This window comes from Carettochelys insculpta, chromosome 2, assembly GCF_033958435.1.
Source record: "Carettochelys insculpta isolate YL-2023 chromosome 2, ASM3395843v1, whole genome shotgun sequence".
Taxonomy (NCBI): domain Eukaryota; kingdom Metazoa; phylum Chordata; order Testudines; family Carettochelyidae; genus Carettochelys; species Carettochelys insculpta.
In genome coordinates, this window is record NC_134138.1 from 38,375,163 (window position 1) to 38,399,391 (window position 24,229).

A 24,229-nucleotide genomic window follows, 5' to 3' on the forward strand; every position below is an offset into this window, starting at 1 on the left:
CATTCCACTGCAAAGGGATTAAATATTTATTGACAATGAGTATTCTATTGTGTGTGTGATTCAGTACATAGTTTACACTCCTTAAATCAAGGCTGGGAGACGTGAGAGGACAGAACTCTTGGGCAGTGATGAAGTGGCAACATCTTGTGTCACTTCACTGCAGCGCTTGCAGAAGTAGCACTTATTGCTTCAGAATGAAATATGGCCAAGGAACTAATACACTATGCACAAAGACTCTGATAACATGCTGGGGCCATAGCACAAGCTGAAGAGAGAGACTGACCTGGGGTGATAGTATAGGACCTGCAACAGGAGGCAGCAAAAGTAGAGCTACACTGAAGAGGAAAAAATGAGAAATCCTGAGCAATGTAACTGGGATACAGAAGACTAACTGGGAAAAACAACATAAAAAGGATCCTTAAAACTTGCTCTTATTTTAACTAGAAAAAAACAACTTGTCATTCAAAATTTACAGAACAAATTGCCTAGCTGCTGGTTCTTTGTCAGGAAATAAAGCTATCATTTTAATTGACATTTTGTCCTCCAAATGCAGGCAGTAGTGATGGCACTGCCTCCTCTGTTGAAAGGTACCAGCACAGAGCATGAATCACAGAGATTCCAGAGCATACAGCTTGAAGAGATGATCCAGTCACTCACACCTTTTTCCTCTTCCACAGAGTCAAACAACAAAGGGGCTTTCATATTTTCAAGTTCTGCTCTCAGCTACTTAGGCGCAAATACCACTGTCTTCAATGGAACTGCATGGCTACAGGAAGTTGAATTTGATCATTTGCAAAGTCAAAGTTGAAGCACGTAGTAAATCCCCTGTAGATAAAGAGAGACCCATCGTGGACTGTCTAGTCCATCACATCCTGCCTCAATGGGAAAAGGTAAGATGCTTAGAATACACATCTAAGGAAAGAGAAGTTGTGTGAAAGATTCTTCGATCCAAATTTTTCCTTTACTGGCATATTGGACAAAAACTGGGAACCAAAAGAGCAAATATGCCCTTGGCTGTGTCTACACTTACCAAAACTTTGAAATGGCCATGCTAATGGTCAGATCAAAGAATACTAATGAGGCACTGAAATGCATATTCAGCACCTCATTAGCATACCACCGGCTGCGGCACTTTGAAATTGCTGTGTTTCGCTCCCACGCAGCTCGTCTACACGGGGGTCCTTTTAGAAAGGACCCCATCAACATCAAAATCCCCTTAGTCCTATGAGCATCATTAGCATGGCCATTTCTAAGGTTTTGGTAAGTGTAGATGTAGCCCTTGTGTTCAAAAGATATGGTCTTGGCTTTTGTTTCACCACAATGACTTGTCTTGACATGGCACCTGGAGGTGAGTGGGCCCTTTGCATTTCTCCGCCTGGCCGCCAAGGTCTTTCCAAACTAAAAATTACTTTTAATTAGGGCCAGGCAGAATATGCAGCAAGGAGCCTCACGCAGGTTCTCTGCCTGCCCCATCCCCACACACCACTCAGAAGAGCAACTGTGGGACCCTGTCTTACAGCAGTTGTGAACCTGGAAGGAGGGGGCACAAGGTTCACATGCTTCCTCAACACCAGACAATCCCGTTGGCTGGTTTCTGGCCAATGGGAGCTTCCTGTTTGAAGCGCAGACAGCCCACAAAGCATCCCCTCCCCCACCACTAAGGCTTGTGTCTAGTTAGAAAGTAAATGACCCCTCCCTAAGAAACCTACTGGGCTGCTCTCCAGGAGTTACCCAAGTAAATTTCCCGACCAGAGCCTGCCCCTGGGACCCCAACCCATCTCGCCTCCCAATACTTTCCCCCTTTCACTCTTGCCCCATACCCCAAATAACCCAAACCCTCTGCATCTCCTCCTGCACCCCAATCCCCTGCCCCAGGTCATAACCCAGACTCCTGCACCTTAGTCCCGTGCCTCAGGTCACAACTCAAACTCGTGCACCCCACTCACCTGCTCCCTTACCCTAAAGCGTCCTCCTGCACTTACCCAACCTCCATCCCAACCCCTTTACTTTGATTGGTGATCCCCTCTTTTGCACAATGAGATCTGCAGTTGAAAAGTCCCATATAAGTGATAAGTATTATACGCTGCAGTTCATAAAGCAGGCTGTTCATATTTTTAATAGACAATATGATTATTTAATATACTTGTATTATAAAACGTAAGCATTCAAATTTATGTAGAAACGTAAGTTCTGTACGTGTCTAAATACGGATTTCAGTGCCTATATTTGGACACCCTAGTTTGAAAATGTTAGCTTGGATATTGACAAAGCTGTACAAAGAAATAATTTGAGAGACATGATTATTATAGTTATTGTTAAAAAGGTTCTTTGATCCTTAGGTGTTCATAAATTCCTGACACTTACACATTATTTATAGTCATGAACCCATGTTGCAATTAATTCCCATGTGAAGGATTGTAATGTGACTACTGAAGTAATCAGTTAATGATTGATATCATATGACATGGATTTTGTGTTTGTTAATAAAAGAGCCAAGAACACCACAACAATGGTTACATCAAAGAGCAAAAAAAACTTTTAAAACGTACGTTTTGTTCATCAGTGTTTTTCACTAAATGTAACTGTCTATGCAAATGGTTTTTCATAAAAAAAAATACTAACAAGAGCTGTTACCAAATGCTTTGCATTTTCATGGTAGCATTGGTGTTACTACCTATCCTCTGTCATGCTCTCTCAATGACTGGAAGGGTTACGGTCAGGCCAATGCTGAGCACTGTTGAACAGTAGCAGAGTTAGATTAATACACTTTTGAAAATCAGAAACAGGGCTTCTAAATTAACTGTGCTCCCTCTGCTGCTGTGCGGTTCCACAGCACAATCACAACACGCATGAAATTTGTAGTCATCATTATGCAGTGGCTTTCAGGAGCTTGGCCTGCATTAGAAACTGCAGGATTTGGCCCAACTTTATATATGAACAGTGACCACTTTGTTTCCTTTTAAAAAAAACAAACAAACAACAAAGAGATCTTCTTTACTTGGACACAACACAAAGCAACTCCCAAAGCAAGCAATTTAAATTGTTTACATTTGGGACCTAAAATATATAAAAATGTCCACTTTATGTTTTTCTCCAGTCTACCCAGCATGATCTCTTTTCTTTTTTTTTAAACTAAATTTCTAGACATCAAATAAATACTGACATTAAGATTAACATAAAGCATTAAAAAACAGAAGTAAATCTGGCAGATACTCAATTAGCAATCACACGCTGCTATAATGCAATCTCTTAATCCATTTATCATGGTAATAATTAGCCCATGTTGCTCCATCTCAGGCCCTGATTGCTTCTGGCAGAGAACACTGTACAAACAAGGTCGAAACAAGGTAAAGTGTATATGTGAGGCTGGCACTGACCTAATTAAATTATGTGCAAGGTTTAGTTACTTTCCAGCCACCTGTAAGCCTAGCCAAACACAACACTGAAATTTCAGGATATACTTAGGTAACATCTGTATTGCAATTTGAAATGCATGACTGGCACATGCCAGTTGACTCGGGCTCAGGCTAAGAGGCTGTTTAATTGCAGCATATACATTTGGGCTTGGTCTGAAGTTCATGCTCTTGGACACGCCAAGTTGGGAGGGTCCCAGAGCTCTGGCTGCAGGCAAAACTGGAACATCTAAGCTACAATTAAATAATCCCTTAGCCCAATCCTGGTGAGCCTCAGTCAGCTGGCAGGGAACAGCCATGTGTGTATAGCGCAGTGCAGACATCCCCTGGTGTTCTACTGTCTCGGGTTGTCTGTCCACTCTTGCCAAGCCATTAAATTCATCTTCAGGAAGTCACAACAAGTGCTCAGTGTTAACTCCAGCTATAGCAATCTAGAAGAGATGATTTATGTGAAAGGTTTTGCAAAACAGAGTAATTTTCTGGTAAAACTGTTCGCCATTTTTCTTCTGAAATGGACTGTCTCAGCTTTATGGAGATTTACTTTGTGCATGTGTGTATTTTTTTTTTTCATTTCTACTGCCGTTTTAGTTAATTCTTGCAGTTACAGAAAGTGACAGTAATAGCCATGGCTTTGAGAAGGAAGAATGAGTTTTATAGCTCTCTTCTTTTTTCAGATTTGCATCAGTCTTTTATTCCATTAGGCAGCGTAGAAATCCTTCCTTGGACTTCCCTAGTTTGCAAAGCCTAGTCTCTTCTATCTTTACAAACGGATCCAAGTCTGTGAAATGTCAACTCTTATCTTTACCCCAACAATTTTTCAAGTTTGGAAACCTTATACCTTCCAACTTTTCTTAGGTAGGTATATCTACACCTACCAAGCTTCATCCCCCGTATCTCCTTTTGGTGACAAAACAGCGAAAGCATTAACATTGCAATGCCACTTCTGTCAGGAGAAATACCCAGTTTTTTCAATGAAAAAATCTCCGCCTTTATGACAGATTTTATCCTTTCCCCTCCTTTGATTGTCAACAGAGAAGCCGTGCAAACACTGCTGTTTGCTTTCTCCCTGGCCTCTGCCAGTACCCCACAGTTCCTGCCCTGATGGTTCTGCTCAGTGTTTTCATCTCTGCTGCTCTGGAAGCATCAGAGGCACTCTTCCCCTTTCAAAGCTCTGGGAAGTGTCTGACAGCTGAGTGAGCGGCTCCATTTAGAGAACAAATTTCTGGTGTGCTGCTTGCACAATCCTAAGCATGGAGATCTCACAGAGCTACTCACGATAACGCTCCCAGCAGCAGAGGAGGCTGTGGGAGAACTCAGAGGGAATCCCGAGATGCACAGGGATCAGCTCTGCCTTCCCACAACACTGCACTGTGGGATACATACCCACAGTGCATAGCTCACACTGTCACTGATGGTGCCCCCCAATGGGGACACGACCAGGAGATAGAGGGAGCAAACGTGAACGCCCTCTGGCAATTTTTGTTTTGTCAACGAGTTTTGACAGCAACCCAAGTGGGGGTAGACATATCCTTCATAACTAGTTGCTTTTATTTTCAGAGAGAATTAACTATGCAGCAGTTATACCATTCTTAAATTAGAAGGTAACCAAGGAAGGTTACACAGAGGTACAAAATTCTAATCAGGATAATCTGTGATGACCTATAACCATCTGAAATATTTTCTGCTAACTGTGCAGATTTTTTTTTTTATTTTTTAATTTTTTTTTTTAAAGAGGACCTGGGACTCTCCAGGCCAAACTAAATTTCCAACCTAAAGTTATGGAGAGGCAAACAAGAATGAGGTTTTTTAAAACAGATACTAGCTGCAATTTTAACTATGGAGAAGCAGCAGCTTCTTCATAATACATGTTGCCCTTTTAAGCAGCTCCAGATACCCTGTGCTACTTTAGATCACCTGCAGTGTTATCATGTAACCTTGTTTCAATTTGCAATTCAGTACCTCCATACCTACTATAAATTCAGTAGGCTGTTCTTTCAGATCTCCCTGGATGCGCATCTATCCTTACGAAATAACACATTTACCCCAGTTCTGAAGAGAAATGTTGAAGTGTAAGAGAACCTCATTCATTTCTCCTGAGTAGAGCCTCTCTATGGAATGGGAGATCTATTGCAAATAAGCCAATTTTTTACTTTAACGAGTGTTGACATCTCATTCCCTGCCGGCAGTACCATGTCACTCTATCATTCTAACCTCGGTAAGAACAATGTATGTTTCTGTTACTACTGCTGAGAGGAAGCTATGCCAGATAGTTGGTGCTCTGCTCTGCTGGAGCCATGGCGTTGAGAAGTGGATATAATTCAAGCAGTGAAGGGAGACCTGCACTACGTTAGACTTCTGAGATATTATCTGCACTGACTGCGCTGTCCTTCAGCCACACTGCTGTAAGATGCCATCCTGTGCCTCTTGCTGCTGCCGCGTCAGTACTCTGCTCTTGTCTCAGCTGCTTTGGCAAGCTGCAACTTTAAGTCCCCCTCCTGGGATCCAATACTGTTCCCATTGAAGTCACTGACAATATGCCTGTTGGTTTATTATTTATGTATTTATTATGTTAGCATCTCACAGCCCTGATCAAGAACCAGGACCCCACTGTGCTAGGCACTGAGCGCTCTGCAGCACAACTGAAGCATAAATAGAGGACTCTAACTCGATGTGCGGGGTGAGTTAACAGCTTCATGGGCCCCACTCGGTGCCCCTGGAAGGGGAAAGACCTCAGGGAGGAGGGACAGGGACAGCCAGTTTTCAGCACTGCCTGGACCACAGCGCTAGAACCCTCACCAAGAAAACCACGTGGAGCCGTGCTCCAGTGCCAATTTAAAGGGCCAGGGATGCCGGCCACCCCCATGGCAGCATGAGCTGGGGAAGCGACAGTTGGGAGCCAGGGGCCCCTTTGACTCACCAGGCCCCGGGGGAACCGCGCCCTTTCCCCTACCGTCGGCAGACCTGTGAGCATACCATGGTGGCTTGTCACTTATCTACAGGCTCATAAGTGGAAGTCAGAAGTCACAATATCTGCTGAAGCTTCTTTACGTGCAAGAGGGGTTATTGTTTGGGCAACCTCTTTATTAAGTAAAATGTATTTCACACACAGAGACACAGAGTATATAAGGCAGTGATTTTTAAAGCTTCACTTTCTACATATTTCTGGTGGCGCCAAAACAAAGCCTCACTATTTTTGCCCACATTAGATATCCCTGGGGAGTTGAAAGAAAGTAATAGTTGTAGAATATTTCACAGCTTCAGCTCATTTCACCTCTGGGAAGCTCAACACTTATGAAGCAACAGCCTTTGCAGAAACTAGAGACTGTTTGCGGTCAACAGCAGATCATAGGATGTGTTTGGTTCATCAAATCTGTTGATGACTGCAGGTGTAAATGGCAGATAGTATCTTTGTGTAAGAAAGAAAAGGGTATTGAAAGACAGCAAGAACAGACTGTACTGTAGTTGGCTTTAGCTATGTCTACACTCGAGTGCTCTTTCGAAAGGGCGCCTTTCAAAAGAGGGTAATTGGAAGACACCCTTTTGAAGGGGAGCATCTACACATGGGCTGGGCCTGGTGCCGTCGATGAGTGCTGTCGAATGGGCCACCTGCCCCATCGAAACGGGCCGATACAGGCTGTCACAAGAGAACGTCTACACTCACCAACACCCTCTTTCAAAAGAAAGGGCCAGGAAACACTGCGGACAGGGTTGCAGGGTGACTGAGACCTTCCTGGTGCACAGCAGGCTGCTCCTTTAAAGGGCCCCTCCCTAACACTCTCATCCTGCACAGCACGAATCCTGCGGAGCTGCCACAAGCCCTACAGATGCAGTGCCCTCGGGGAGAACCATAGGGGAGCAGTGGCTCGACATCCTGCTGGCTGCTGCCGGTGGAGTGGTCGCCCTGCTGGAACAACAGGGGTGGCTGCCCTGCAGCTCCTGTAAGGGGACCACCCCTCAAGGACAGACGGGGATGCCCCAGACCATGGGGTCCTCTGGGGCCCCCTTCCAGGCGCTCTGCCAGCTCTAGAGCTACCCCACCAGCTCAGAGTGGTGGAAGCACCTGGTCCTGGGGGAGTGGGATGACTATCGGTGGCTCTGGAATTTCCGGATGAGGTGGCAGACATTCCTGGAGTTCTGCCAGTGGCTGCCCCCCACCCTGAGACACCAGAACACCCAGATGCGGTGCGCCCGCTCCATGGAGAAGAGGATCACGATAGCTGTCTGGAAGCTGCCCACTCCAGACAGCTACCACTCTGTGGGACGCCAATTTGGCGTGGGCAAGGCCACAATTGGGGCTGTCATGGTGGAGGTAAGGAGGCCTAGGCCACACACCCACCGGAGGGTGGGGGGCCCAGGACACCCTGCACACCCTTATGGGTGCCTATCTCCGCACCCCTGCAGGTGGTACACACCCTCAATGCCACACTCCTCCAGAGGGTAGTCCACATCAGGGACCTGGACATGGCCTTCACTGCACTGGGGCTCCCAAATTGCTTTGGGGCCCTTGACAGGACCCCCATACCCATACATGGCCCAGAGCACAGCAGATAACAACGTATAAACAGGAAAGGCTACCACGCCATGCTCCTTCAAGGCATGGTGGATAGCTGGGGCTGGTTCCAGGATGTATATGTGGGCTGGCTCGGCTGCACCCACAACACGTAAGTTTTCCATAATTCGGGCCTGTGCCACTGGCTGGAGGAGGGAACCTATGTCCCTCAGAGGGAGATCCCACTGGGGGGCACCACAGCGCCCCTCTGCCCAGTGGCCGATGCAGCATACCCACTCCAGCCCTGGCTCATGCGTCCTTCCATGGAGCACCCCACCCTCAGCCAGGAGCGACTTAACACACAGCTCAACCATGCCCGCCAAGTGGTTGAACGAACATTCAGCCACTTGAAGGGGCAGTAGCTTTGCCTCCTGGCCCTCTTGGAGGTGGACGTCCTCAATGTCCCCCAGGTGGTGGGAGCCTGCTGCACACTCCACAATATTGTGGAGAGTAAGGGGGAGGCCTTTGTACAGGGGTGGGCGGCTGAGGCCAGCATAGGCTACCCCCAGTCGGCCGTCACCCCTAGTCGATAGGCCCATCAGGACGGGACCAGCTTCTGGGAGCCCCTGCGCCAATACTTCAACCAGCGGTCCCAGTGAGCACCATCCAAGCCACCCCCAGCGGGTCTCCCACACATGGCTCCCCACCTCCTGCACACTGCTCCCTCCCCAACTGCCCCACTGACCACATAGCACAGAGGGTTGTTGGAAAAACAAACAGTTATGTTATTCATAGGAGGCATTAATCACACATTTTTCTAGTGCACAATATAACGTCACACTATCTACAAGAGGGGCTAACTATTTACAGGAGAAGGGAGACGTAGGTGGCCAGCCTGGTGGGCAATCACTCCAGGGCAGGGGTGGAGGGCCAATACCTGCTCCAGCCCCAGGACCTGTGCCCATCCTCCTTGTCCAGCGTCCCCAGCGGGACTGGGAAGGGGTGGGGAGGAAGGGCTGGGGATCAGCCTTGGCCCAGTGGTTTGGGCCAGCAGGGCCCTCTCCCAGAGGGCTGGCGGGTGGAGCCAAGGCAGGAGGGGCAGCGGGTGGGGCAGCTGGGAGGGGCATCTAGGCCAGCAGCTCCTGGTAGGCGGCCACCACGTCCCAGAAGGTGCCCAAAAACTGCCCCCAGGCTGCCTGGGGCTAGACAGCCTCCCCCTCCTCAAAACGGAGGCTCTGCTTGGCCAGCTCCCCCTGCCAGTGGATGGAAGCAGCGAGGTGGGAGTCCTACACGAGCTGCTGTTGGCCCTTCTACAACTGGGGATGTCCTGGTGCTGGGGGTGGCTCCGGCTGTTCACTGTCCCTTGCCTCCAGGGGGCTGTCCAGTACCACCAATAGGGTGAGGCTTTACCAGCCTTTGGATGGTGCAGCTGCGGAAACAGGAGGGAACAGAGGAACAGGCCATGGGTACCGACCCCTGCCCCACACAGCCCATTCCCTCCGTGGGTGGCAGGTCCCCATCCCCTGCCCCCATGCATGGGTGCAATGGCCCTGGGGTGCTGTCCACAGCAGCAGGTGGTGATGGTCACTGGTGGCCATGCCACTGTCCCAAAGGCCGTGGTCCTGCTGGGCCCTAGTGGTCCAGGGTCTGTCTGGGGGGTGGGGGTCCCTGGTTGTGTATGGTGCCCCCGCCCTATGATCCGGGGTGTGTGCCCTGTTGGGCATGTACCTGAGGGTCCACCGCCGAGGTCGGGGGATGCCCACCTGACTGATGCCCAGCTGGAGGTGCAGGAGGGGAGTTCGATGACAAAGGTACCCCTCATCGCTGGACCAGTCCCCAGCTGTGGCTGGCTCTGGTTCTGTCCCAGGTGGTATGGGACTGGCCAATGGTCCCAGCTCCTGCAGAGAGGCTGGGGCCCCTCTGCGGAGGTGTCCAGGGTGGCAGGCAGAGAGGAGGTGTCCCAGGGGCCCAGGATGCTCTGGATCTCCCAGTAATATGAGCACGAAGCAGGCGAGTCCCCAACCTGGGCATAACCCTGCTGCAGATGTCGAAAGGAGGGGCCTCTTCCTATTTCCTGTGGAACCTACCATCAATTTCATTTTCAAAAGAGCATGTGGCGTGTTCAGTTGCACCACATGATACTTTAAAAAGGGTCTACTCTTTCGAAAGAATTGTCTAGTGTAGACACAGCTTTTCTATCCAATAAGAGACATCACAGAGGACAAGGAAAGCTTAAAATTCTCTAGGAAAGCTGTAGAACTGCAAAGCATGAATGTACTTTTAAAAAGGATAAATACTATTGAGCAACCAAACAAAATAGACCAAAAGACAATAATACTTAACTCTTACAGTCTTGTCTAGGCTAGGAAAATTCTGTAATTCAGAACCAGTGCAACTCCACCAACAACAGATAAGTGCAAACAGGGTTTATCCAACATGTGATGGGCAGGTGGATCAGAGGTCCTCACATGCAGAGCTATAGAACTTTATTTATATTCCTAGCACTTCATCAATGTAAATTCTCACACAATTACATTCATCAGATTGAAAAACAGAGTCGGGTCCCTTGCCCAAGAGTTTCAGAATGTGTCCCAGGAGGCTCATCATTTATATAAAGCTAATGTACATATGGCATTTATGATTATGGCACTGGGATTAGATCCTCACTTGTCCAGTGCTCATACCACTTGATCATTACTAACGCCTCCCACCCCACAAAAGATTCTAAAATTGAGCTAATGGAGAAAAGTCATAATTGCATGCTCATTTACACCTATGAAGCCTGTAGACAGCATCAAGCAGTATTTCATAACTCTTTCTACCTCGTGAGCGAGTAGATCCCAGGAGGATAGATCACTTATAACGTGACATTCTGCCATAACCTAAGGTTAAGAATGCATTACAGTAATTTAGGATAAAGGACATTATAGGGATGTTGATTATGCTTAGTATGTAATGGTTGTAGTCCCAGATTAAATGAATTATAGACACATTTGATTTTTCCCTCAAATTTTACTATACGGGGCCGTGTCTACACTAGCCCAAATCTTCAAAATGGCCATGCAAATGGCCATTTACAAGATTACTAACGAGGCGCTGAAACGCACATTCAGCACCTCATTAGCATGCCGCCACCTGCGGCTCTTCAAAATTGCCACTTTTCGGTGCCGCACAGCTCGTCCAAACAGGGGTCCTTTTCGAAAGCACCCCGCCAAGTTCGAAATCCCCTTATTCCAATCTGCTGATAAGAATAAGGGGATTTCGAAGTTCCTGGGGTCTTTTCGAAAAGGAGCCCTGTCTGGACGAGCCACACGGCAGCAAAATGCGGCAATTTCAAAGAGCTGCAGGTGGCGGCATGCTAATGAGGCACTGAATATGCATTTCAGCACCTCATTAGTAATCTTCGAAATGGCCATTTGCATGGCCATTTAGAATATTTGGGCTAGTGTAGACGTAGCCAGGAAGTCTGAAGAGTTTGCATTCGTCCACTATAAAGACCATTTTGGACTACATATGATCCAAAGCATTGTTCTAAAATTCTTAAAGGACAAATTTAAAGTTAATTTTATCTCAGAAATAAATTGATTTACTTACGACTTCTCAGAAAATTCATTCTGTATTCCACAAGTAAATGCTGTAATTTTAGGGGCAAGAGGATATACTATATTCTACATAATAAAGGAGTAAAAGCGAAGCAAGATGGGTGAGGCCCAGTCTTTTATTGGACAAACTTCTTTTGGGGAAAGACACAAATTTTTGAATGTATACAGAACTCTTATTCAGGCCTAGAAAAGATACACTGAGTGTGACAGCTAAATACAAAGTGCAACAGTTTGTTTAAGTTAACACATGTTGCAAGAGACCACCGATGGTAAGGTGAGCTGTCAACACCACCACAATACTAGAATGAAGGCAGGTTAGTGGCTAGCTAATTGATTTAATGAGTGCCAAACAAGTACAAAACTTGGTTCTACCTTAACTATGAATAAAAGAGGCTATACAATCATTAGAGCAATTTGGTTTCTCACAGTACCCACCACGTGCCAATAGCTGTCTTAACACACAGGAAGACAACCCTTTCCCCAAACGGCTGTTGAGGCATATCCTCAGCTGATGTCAAGTGTCATATCTCTTCTGACTTCCATGGAATTACACTGATTCATACCAACTTAAAATCTGGCTTTACAATCTTAGACCCTGACTTCTGCAACCTACTTCACATAGGTGAACTGTGTGTGGACAGAAATCCAGCTTGTAGAATAGGAGCCCAAGATCATGCTTCTCTCTCAAATGTATCAATGTACAGTAGAACTCTCAAACAAAGGTACGGATTCAATGTTTTCCTTGACTAGATCTCTGCAAGCCTCTGTCTGTACTTCTGAAAAATATGGATGACTGCATTACAAAAAGCTGATACAGGATTAGCACCTTGTCATTTTAAAGTACAACTTTTCTTGATTAATTGAGCACCGTAGTGTTAGACTAACTTCCAACCCTGAAAGGTAATTATCTTTGCTTCTTTTGATTATGCTGTGTAGAAACTGGGGTCTAATTTCTACTATTATGCACACCTCAGGAAGTTTCTTTTTCAGAGCTGAGTTCCTGAGGCTTATTCCTCCATATGCAGGTTAATCGAGGAGTCTCAGCTGGTGTTCAAATTGCTCATTTCATTTATCTTTGGGGAAGTACTTTCCTGAGAACAGTACTTGATCCAAGTTGTTGAAATACCGGGAAAACGTTAAAAAGGGGTCTTATTTTCAGATGGTGGTTTTGAAAGGCCCCTTTAAGGTATCTCAAATTTATCATAAAAACTAAGGCATCCAAAAATCACTGGCCAGTTTTGCAATCTCAGTCCATAAAATACAAACAAAGAGACTTTAAAAACAGACCACATAGAGGAAGTTGTGAATTGGAGTTTATATTCAAATTCAACACATTAACATGTGGCATGAACAGAGACAACAATTACCTCACACATTACAAGGTCTGCTTCCCTTCCTTTGATGCTCAGAGCTATTTCATGCAACACACTTAATATCCCCCACCTCTCACCCCCCTCCTTCAGTCCCATGTACTTGATTTGTCAGTTTTTATTGCAATTTTTTTTGGACCTCTGTACTTACAGAGGTCAGTCTGTATTGGAAATACTATTGATCTGATGAAGTGGGTCAGTCACATGAAAGCTCATCACTGAATATATCATTTTGTTAGTCTTTAAAGTGATACATTACTGCTGTTTTGTTTGAATATAGACTAACACAGCTAATTCTCTTTTACTAACTTGCAATAAAAACACACTAGTTAAGATTAATACTCTAAGAAACTGTTTTACATGCAATTTCTCACCCTAACAATAGATTTAATTATCTTTTCTCACAAGGAAGGCAGCCTCCTAGCTTAGGCAAAATCCTTCCCCCAGTTCAGTCTCAGATATTTTCAGCAGCCACCTTGGTGATTAGCAGGGGGTGTCTTCCAATGCCAACTCCTCTATTATTTGGTTCCTTGCCTATAAATTGATGCGTTCCATGTTCACCTGTCTTCATAGAACCAATCACAATCCAGACATACAGGAAAAACAAGACTATTTACAGATTATTGTCTCAAGCATTGGGCCATTAAGTTCTTAAGTGCCACTAATGGCTTTCACTAGAAGACACAGATTAATAAACATACACACAAATAGAATATACATGTTTGAGGGATTACAGGCTCTGGAATGACATGTTACATGCCCCAATGTACATAAAGCATATTCAAGGTATGCATTTTTGAATTCAAAAGCACATTTCCATAAAAATATGGAGGTACTGCATCACAATCACGAACACCGACTTCAACAGCACTACTCACACTGTATGAAGACAGGTGCATGCAAAAGTTTTTGACAGCACATGGTCTAATTTCACAGATGTAATCTGACTTCTATCTTGGGAGGAGGGGCAGTTCCAGTCAGGCCAAAAGAGTAGGGTGCGTGCATGTGGGTATGGAGGGGCAAATTCCATGCATGCCCTGACAGAGGTGCCATTTCAGATTTTTGTAGGTGGAAGAGCTAACTTTAACCTTGATTCCACATGCTACTGAGGTAACTGAAAACTTTAGGATTTTTTTTTCATATAGTAACTAAAAATTACTGGATAGGAGCACCGTGCCTAACTCCTATAGCAAGAAAGAAAATTAGATAAATATTACACCCACTCAGGTTTAACACTAACATGTTCTGACATCTTGTGGCAACTCACTTAAAGATCTACTCAGATACTCTTATTAAAATCAGACAGGACCATCATGATTATCTAGTCTGACCTGAAGCACGTCACAGGCCACAGAACCTCACCCACTCTCTCCTGTAATAGACCACTGGCTGAGATACTGAAATTCGCAGAGGAAGGCAAAACTCCCTAAAACCTCTGCCAATCTGAACCTGGGGAAAATTCCTGACCAACCACACGTATGGTGATGAGTTAGACCCTGAGCAAATATATCCCATCCATTTGACAGTTCAGGGCAAGCACCTCACTGTGGAGGCTTGAGGGGGACCAGGATGGCCTGGGAGGCTAGCAGGGGGCCTGGCACTGGCAGCAAGGGGTCAGGCCCATGCTCACCAGCAGCTGTGGAACAACCCAGCCAATCTGCTCTACTCCCCTGCTTCCAGCTGCGTTACTCTGGGAAGTGGGTTTGGGGGAAGATGAAGCTGCAACCCCATACTCAACAGGGGAATGAAGGAAGCTGGGAACAGGTCACTCCACTTTCCCCACTGCTGGGGAGAGGGAAGAAAGGCCTGACCACTGCTGCTGCTACCAGGTCTTCCTCAATCTCTCAGGCTATGTCACTCATGGGAGGGGGTTTAGAGGAGGGCACAGTGTAGGGGCAGGGATGGGATGCAGAAAAGGTGGGGGCTTGTGGGGAGGAGTGAAGAGGGGGAAGGGTTGGGGCATGAAGAAGTGGGGTTGGGGTGGGGCCAGGTGTAGATGGAGGACTGTAATGGGCCCCACACGTCCCTAGGAGAGCCCTGTGGGCAAGACCCACCAGGCAGATACTCGGGAAAGAATTGTCTGCAGTAACTCAGAGCCCTCCCATCTAGTGTCCCATCTCCAGCTGCTGGGGACTTTTGCTAAAGGCACTCACCAATGGGCCACAGGCCACAACAGGCGGTCCTGTCATACCATCCCCTCCATAAACTTATCTAGCTCAGCTTTGAAGCCAATTAGATTTTTTGCCTCTACCGCTGTCCTTGGGAGGCTTCCCCAGAACTGTGCTTCCCTGAAGGTTAGAAATCATCGTCTAATTTCAAGCCTCAACTTGTTGATGGCCAACATATATCTATTTCTCCTGGGATCCATGCTGATGCTTTATTTAAATATCTTCTCCCCATCCCGTGCATTTATCCCTCTGAGATAGTTATAAGTTGCAATCATACCTCCTCTCTGCCTCCTCTTGGTTAGGCTGAACAAGCCAAGCTCCTCAAGTCTCCCCTCATAAGACAGGTGTCCCACTCCTCAAATCATCCTACTCGCCCCTCTCTGCACCTGTTCCAGTCTGAATTAGTGTTTTTTAAACAAGGGAGACCAGAACTGCACACAGTATTCCACAGGAGGCCTTACGTGGGCTGCATGTAATGGCACTAACACTTGCCTGATGCATCCCAGGACAGAATTAGTCACATTGCTGCATCACACTTACAGTTCATCTTCAGCCTCTGATCGACCTACCACATCTTTCTGCTCCTCTGACACAGCCAAGTGATAAATCCACAACTACTTTCTATTGTTTTCCTGCTTTTGCTTACAACAGATTATTTAACTTTAAGAAACATCCCAACAGTCTTCTTCTTTGTATGTGAATCACCTTTTAATCACCTCTTAATAACCTGGTAGGCTCTGCTGTGAGTGCAGGGGACTGGACTCGATGACCTCTGAGGGTCCCTTCCAGTTCTGTGAGATAGAGTTATGGAGATATACCTGTTTTTAAACAAAAATCTGACTCTCTGCTTCAGGGGTACAAGCAGGACCTGTCACCTCTGCAGAACCCATTATACTGCAGATGCAGGCTGCCTTCCTGAGGCTTGAAGTTCAGAGGGGGAAGGCCCCCAAGTATCTCTCAACTCTGCTCAGGCAGAGACTTGATTTTTTAGACTTGATTCTTCACTTCTCTTAAGCAGTAAGAGAAAGTCACATCATCAAGAGGCTGTGGGAGAGAGCGGTGTAGGTGGGAACATAGCAATTGGAGTTCCATGGCTAACTCCCTATTCTCCAGCCCTCAGAAGTCTCTGTGTGAACTCCACGCAGACACCACTCTGCACCTTTGGTGAAATCTCCTCCCCCGGCCCTTCCATACAAGGATGAATTTCTCTTGTTTGAGGAGAAACGTGGGATGAATGTGTCTGAGGACAGGAGGCAGAGCAGCTGAGAGATTTGAGGAAGAAAACAGACAATATCTATTTGATGCTCATTTTGGAACCAGATAGACAGCCACATAATTCTGGATGTACAGACCTCCCTCCATGATTTCCACCACCTCATGCAAACTGATGGTGAAAGGATGCCAGCTCCTAAGCCTGTCTCGCATCCCAACCCCAGGATGGGAGTGGAGATTTCCTTACTCATTAACCACCACACACTTCACTTGTATACACAACACTTTACTCAGATTTCACCTGAAGTACTTCAGACCACTACAGATTCTTAGGAGATAAGTGTTGCAACCTGAATTGATGCTGAAGTCAAACAGCTCAACCTGTGAGAATCAAATGCGGGTGAGGTTTTGAAAAAGCTTAACCTGGAAGAATTGAAGGGTAAGGTTTTGAAACAGTAAAAACAGAAATAGATGCTGGAGGAAAGTATGCTTGGAAACAAGTTGTATTTACTTCTGATAGTTTATACTGCCTGTGAGCTATAACTATGGAGTCCCCTGCTTGAAATTACTTTTAAAACTTGAGACACAGGCCTAGTGAAGCCAGAATTTATACAATGAATAAGAACAAGTGGAATATTTTTGTTCCTTGGAAAGTCACATTAACAGCACTGCATTATTCTGCAAAAGAACCACTCCATAAAACTACAGTGCTCAGTGAGCAAATCAGCAATGCTGCTCCATCCATTTATCAAATACCTGACTGAATGGCCAGCAACGTGAGGATGCCTTCCACATACTAATGAAACATATAAACTGAATCCGATGGCTGTAAGCTCACCAATGGTGTAGTATCGCCTCAACTCGCTCCTCCGGGGATTGCGCCTTTGCGTATTTGTGGCGTTGTTCTGCTCCTCTTCAGAAGCAACTGTCTTAATGAAAGGTATCAGTTTACTGGCTTGTGGAGCCTCTTGTGCTTCTGCTGCCGGAGGATGGCTTCCTGGTTCAGTAACATCTACAGACTGGGACTTTTTCTTTAACCTACAAAGGGAAACGTGCAATTAATTCTTGTTTTCCAGCTACACTATTAAACTGCTTTTACTTTGCATAAAAATAGAAGTGCTACAACAAGTCGTCAACATATTTACATGACACTAGTGTCCAGAGGCCCCAACTATATTCAGACTTTCTTTTTGTAAAAACGTAGTGAGAGATTATAAACACTATGGGGCAGGAGTTGCCTGAACACACCAGTCAGATCAGAGATGGGAGGAGGGAAGAAGTATCAGCAGAAATGGGAGAACTGAGACACAAAGAAATTACAGTCTTTCACTTCATTGCACTTCAGGCAGGATTAAATATTTATCTAGACTACCCCTACGAGTTGTTTGTCTAAACTTGTTTTTAAAAACTTCCAGTGACAGGGATTCTACAACCTTTTCAGGCATTCTATTGCAGTGCTTGCTTACCCTTACAATCCATTTGCCATGGAAAAATGAAGAAAAAATGAGGAATTTGCATTTACAGAGAATATTTAGTTTTTACATTTTATTTTTATTTTTTCACATATACTGTAGAACCCCATTTCTCTGAGCCTCCCCTATAACCTGGCACTCCATATTAACAGAACTGTGGCTGATACGCTGAAACCTGGGCAGTGAATCTTGAACAGAAACAGAGAAAAAATGCATTTACAAGTGTTGTTTTTTCAGTACCTCATTTACCCACTGAGTTTTGTGATACAGCTGCCACACTTAGCATGTATCCAAGATTACATTATCTTAACATGAGTCGCAGTCCAATATTTAGCCACTAGAATTATCCAGTGCAGCATATACACACACTAGCTGAAGGGCTGACTACCTAAAAAATTTATATTGGTGCATGCCAAGGTGTAAATTTAAATAAATACAGTTATATCAGTATAAGTCACCATATGTATACTTTTATTCCAGTATAGGTGTTCCTTTGTTCAGTTTTAGCTATGCCACATGGGAAGGAGTTTAAACTAAACCAAAAAAAGCTACTCTAATACCTGGTTAAGTGTGTCCACGCAGAAATTCATACCTGTATAACTACACTTGCAAAACTTTCCTATTTAGACAATCCCCAACATCATCAAAAGCCACGTACAGAATTAGAACAACGGATTTCTATTCATTTTTAGTAGGTATTGAGTGTGGCTCATATGGCTTTGAAAATTTCAACGGCTGAATTCAGACATGCTGTAAATTCTTACATCAGCAATGTGAGAAAAATAAAATAAAATAAAATCCTCCTCCCACCCCAATTGTGCAGGAGAGAAACTCATAAAAAACCAGAATCATATTGAGCATGGTATTACACAGTCAGGAACCTACCTTATTCCTATAAACTTAAAATAGGAGTTTCTAAAGGTACTGTGGCACTGCACACTGAGAAGTTCACTGTGCTGGAACTGCCAATAATGAAAGAAATGTGATTTTTTTCCAAAGTGCAAATTTTAAATTAAATGTTTGTAAAATTTAGGCCTGGTCTACCATTGGGGTCAAAGTCGATCCCAAATATGCAATTCCAGCCAAGCCATTAGCATAGCTAGATTTGATGTTCCAGGATCGACTTTGTTCTCTGGTGTAGATCAGGACTACTCTGGCTCACGCCGATGTCCCTAACTCCACGTGGCATCGTGGAGTACCAGGGTTGATGGCCGAGCCCAGAGAGATCAATTTGAATTCTGGCAGATTGATCATGGCACATCGAACCCACAGTAAGTACAGCATATCCATAGAGTCAATTACCTGATTTTATTCTGGAAACAAAATTGATTTGTCTCTCTGCATTGTAAAATTACTTTGCAGCAGAAGGATGTTAATCATGCTGAACCTGAGCCGCTTTGCTCTGGGAATAATAGTGCAAGTACTCTCTGATGTGATGCTTAGCAACATCCCTCTTAACTCTATAGAACACTACTTCTAAGAAGGTTTATTCTGTTCATTGGTTGTAAAGGATGACAGTGCTCCTCATATCAAAGTAAGGACCTGGTTTAAGCAGAAAAAAATTTAGCAATTATAGTTACACTAATAATTATAATAATAATGTTATTAGTTGTCTAAGTTCTATAAGACACCACCACCTGTAAGGCACATCACACACACTTTGGCACTGCTTTTTTAGTTTTGTGTTTCCTGCATGCTATTGTTCAGGAAGCCATGTGGACAGGTAGAATGAAATTCATGGATATTGTTGCAGTAAGGTGGCGCTTCAGAGAGGGTGTTTGTCCATCGTCCAGTTACAGCTCTGATGACAGTATGCAAATAATGAAGAAAACATCCAGCACAACTCGATCCTGATTAATTCAATGCTTGTGGAACATATCCATGAAGAACACTATGTGCACACACACCCCTCCCCCCCCCACACACCCGTTCCGTACTCCCAAACCAATGTGGCAGGGGCACATACTGTGATCAGTCCGTGGATGATAAGCCACCAAGGAAAACTCAGGAGTGCTGATGGAAACTGTAGCGGCAACTGAATTGTGCTGGTGGTAGCTCTGGTATCTCAAGAGACTTAACCATATGCCTAGCTTTACATAGTTTAATGAGATTAATCATGTACTTAAAGTTTACCATACAATTTATTACATTGCTGAACCAGGGCTCCTTCAGTCCTGAAACAATAACAACAGTATAATTTTAGATGCTGCTGTAATACTGGACATGCCATATGTCAGGAGAAACAGAAGGTATCACCCAGTATCTTTTCTACCAATGAAAGGTTCTATGCATTTTAGGGAAGAAAACCTACATTAGGAATTTGTGATGCGGCCACCTTACAGTTTTGAGAAATTACATTCTGCTACTTATTTCCACTGTTGGTTCAACAGATACAAACCTATCCTGAAGACAGTTCAATTAAGAAAGCTGTAATTTACATCATAAAATTAGTTAATGGAACGGCTTGCGGCACAGCGCAGAACATGCTGGTTGTTTTTTTCTGTTCTGCATTTTATAGTGAGGCGATGACATTCCATTCTCAGACAGAAAAATGTCAGGTGATTTCTTCATACCACCATTCCGTCACTGCAGATGAAAAATAGCCGCATTTTTACTAACAAGCATTCCTAAAGCTGATCAATAAATTGAATCCCGCAAAGTTTTAAGTGCTTTCCCTATGTATATCAGAAAACTCATGACCGTGAGAAATATGCAGGCTTCATAAAAGGGTAGACTCCAGAGCCAGCTGCAAGATAAGGCTGATTTGAATTCAGTATTTGATTATAATTAAAAGAAAACATTTCTGATTACATTTGCATTCTATCACTTAAGGCAAATAACCTTGAAGATAAACATTCTCATGTGTCCATCTGTTTTCATGGGAGAAAAGTTACCGGTACACTGTTCCAAAGAAATGACGACATGCACTAAGGCATACTCTTTATTTAATATGCAAAGCGAACCAGCTATGCTGAGCAGGGATGTGCTTCTGCTGACCAACCTACCACTGTTCAAGGAGCTTGTTGCTATAGTATGTTTATACCATGGAGTTAGAGACACAGCTAAGGAGACATGGCCATGCCTCTATAGCCTCTGAGGTGTAGAAAAAGTCCACAAATGGTCATTAAGTCTGTTAAAATGCCACTTATTTTATTCTCACTCTCAAGACCCAGAGACTTGTCAAATATAAACCCTTCGAGTAAAAACAAATACATTTTTTGTTCATATTAACATAATCTCATTTTCAACTCTATAGCTAGAAACAAGCATTTTATAATCACTCTCTATGCCATTTTGACTGACAATACTGCACGACAGCACATTCACTCTTCACCACTTCTTGCAGGCGGGAGACCAGAATGAGCCCATTTCAGAGAAGCATAAAAGTCCAGTCTGTGGCAGCTCTTGCAAAATTCAATGCTCACTATTCAGAACTGTCAAATCACCAGATACAACATGAGAAGTCCCATGCTTGACAACAGGCTCAGGAGGAGGGGCTAGATTCATACATGCACTGAGGTGCCTGCCTCTTTAAAAGCCTAAGGCCACCATTTAGGCACCCGTCACATTCTAAAACCCAGTGCTCAGCTGCCACCCAGCTTCTTTTAAGTTAATGGGTAAGGATTCCCCACTAAGGGAAGGTACTTGGTGTTAGGCATCCATCTACAGGTGACTAAAGCTGTCAGTGTCTGTGCTATTTCATAGTTTTCTACTTTTAAAAATAAGGGAAAAACTCAAAAATGAGTGACTGAGGGAGCTGTACAACTTTAAGTCTATTCATCCCACAGGAGTCTAACTTTTCAGCAACATCCGACTCAATTGATCAAAAGTCTTGTTTTCAGTACTGTTCAGACTGACACATAGACCACTGCTGCAGTCCACACATGGACACAATAGCAGTCAAACATTTCAGTGGCATCAGAGCACTCACAGTACTTGGAAAAGCAACGTATCAATACTCAGGAGCTAATAAGAGATAACTTGTGTATTTCATGTTGAGTGCTGAATGAAAGGAGTAACACTTGCATTAAAAATTGCCTGCACATTATGATGGTCTGTAAGATGTACTTTGGCATAACTATCCTGAACAGAGAGCACTGCAAGTGTTAATGATGAGAGGATTATACCATGGCTAAGCCCTACCTCTTTAATCACAGAAGTTCAAGAGGAGAAAAAAAAACAGGATAATATCAAATAAAAGCTTGTACTTTGAGTGCCAAAGCAGGCATGAAATCCCAAGATGGCCAAATGCCATTGCTTGCTCAAGGCTCTTTGGTGGCCAATCTAAATGGAGCTGGTGCTCAGTCCAGTGCTTAGTGGTCAGGGAATCGAACAACACAACCACACTTTCGAAGTAACCAATCAAGTTATCTGACAGGCCAAGAACTGAATCAGAGTGAAGGCTGAATTACCACCTTACTGAATGACATGGGCCCTCGAGGGTTTTAGAGTATTAATGGGGTATATGAGAGGCAATACTGTACTGACACTCATTGTGGATGTACAAAGAGGGCTGGCTACAGCCTTCGGTTCCAAAAATGAGATACATCTTTTCAGAAACACTGTTGGATGTGGCGCACAGACACCAAATATCTCTCACATCTGCCTGTGTGATTCAGTTGTGTCAATGATAAGGGCTCATTAAAGAAAGCCACTTGTTTCTGTTTATATCACAACATATTTTACTTAGAGCAGATGTCATAAGCTTCATTAATTCTAGCCATCAGAGAAGTTCTATGCAGTAAAATCCTCTGTTGTCCTAACTTACTGGTGGGACAGTAAGACCACATTATCTGATGCTATCCTGCCAATTTACAGATTTCTACGTTTTGGCCCTTTAAACAGAGAGGAATGTGTGGTTCCCAAGTTGTATGACGAGATGCATTGTGCATAGCTACACTGATTGGTGCATGAGTTTGTGGGGAGAAAAAACAACACTCAGGACACAAGATGTTTTAAATGAACCATTTGCATATTTGTATTGCATGAAGAATGAAAGGAAACAGAGTTAACAATGGATATAACATGAATTCACGAACAGCCTTGCAAATAATATGTGGCTAGTAGATAAAGATCAAGAGGAGAAATATTTGATAAACTTGTAGCTACAGCTTTGCTTAATCGCACACTTCGAAGTGCTTTGATAGTTTATGATACATTCAGGGATTGGGTCACAAAATTGACAAGTCAAAGTGTGTGAAACGCAGCATAATGTAATGTGAACGTGTTAGCCTATTTCAGAAAATGCATTTAATCTGAACTATAATTACATGATCGGGAGACGTGATGCACCTTAACCCACCACTATATACTCGAGTCTGATCACCTGAAGTGCAGCTTTATGAATAAAGGAACCTCAGTGACAAGTGCGGATTCACACCAAACTTTTGGATACCCGAGAATTCGATAAAGCATTCTACCAAAACCAGCCAAAGTGCTCTGGATAAGACAAGACAAAAAGCTCTCAGAGGGAATCCCAGTACAGATTAATCTGAGCATGGAGCCATAAACCATGTTATCACCTCTGCTTGACCAACTGGCTCCCCATATTCCAAACAGCAGCTTTGAGTGAAAAGTCACTTTTAAGGTTTCCTTCAATCTTTTCTCCATTGATTCCAAATTCATTTATTATCCATTGCCTTGAATTTCATTCACTCTGCTTTCTTTCAGCCAGCAAGATTACTACCGTGCTATTCCCTCTACCCAACCTGGGGACTGAGAATCTGCAATCCATAATAACCTGTTAAATACGAAAATGGAGAGTAGAGTTCTTTTGGAATTACAAGTCAGCTGAGCTCTCACAAAGACGTCAGAAATAAGAGAAAGAGATGTTTCTTGCCCATACACCTGAGATTCATAAAAGTAACTTATTTGTTATAGGCAAGACAGAACTCTAAATACCATCACTCATGTTAAAATTCAGCAAATAGAAGAAGCTGTATTAACCTTTAACAGTGGTTCCAATTAGCTATGCAATTATACTTAACACATGGAACAGAACAGAGTTGTGTAGGTGGTGAAAGGAAACGGAGGCCCTCACTCATTAACAACAAGCAGGGAAACAGCTGCTTACTTCCAACTCTAAAATTTTATAGGGTATATTATGGAATAATAAAACAGGGCTGGAGGCTTTGTAATCAGATGCTTAGAAAGAAGCCAAGAGCTTCTTTACAAGTCACTTCCAGCTAATCAGGAAGGAAGAAGCCTCTAAGCAGACAGGGTTTCAGACTAATACTTTTAGAATTGTGAGTGATAGGCTATTATACATGAACACAGAACTCAGAATCAACTGTCTCCTTGTTTTTTTGTTATTAGCTGTGCACCTCAACAACAACGGCAGGTGGATAAAACTCATTGTATAAAAGAAAACATCTAAATCAGAAGCTAAGAGAGGAGTGTCAGGAAACAGAGCAATATGTTAATAACAAATGACGAACCTGTGTAAGGACCAGGGTGTGAGTGGTCAGGCACAGATGTCAGGGCAGGAGTCAGGGCTTGTGGTC

General features: G+C 44.2%; 1 protein-coding gene across 2 annotated transcripts in view; it reads right to left on the reverse strand.

Annotated features, from left to right (window-relative positions):
* OXR1 (oxidation resistance 1) overlaps positions 1-24,229 on the reverse strand; it is a 356,049-nt gene that overhangs the window by 208,638 nt on the left and 123,182 nt on the right. For both annotated transcript variants that reach the window (XM_074986758.1, XM_074986759.1), the window contains exon 2: positions 17,093-17,292. In XM_074986758.1, coding sequence (XP_074842859.1) covers positions 17,093-17,292 — 200 coding nt within the window. The remainder of the gene's footprint in view (positions 1-17,092; positions 17,293-24,229) is intronic.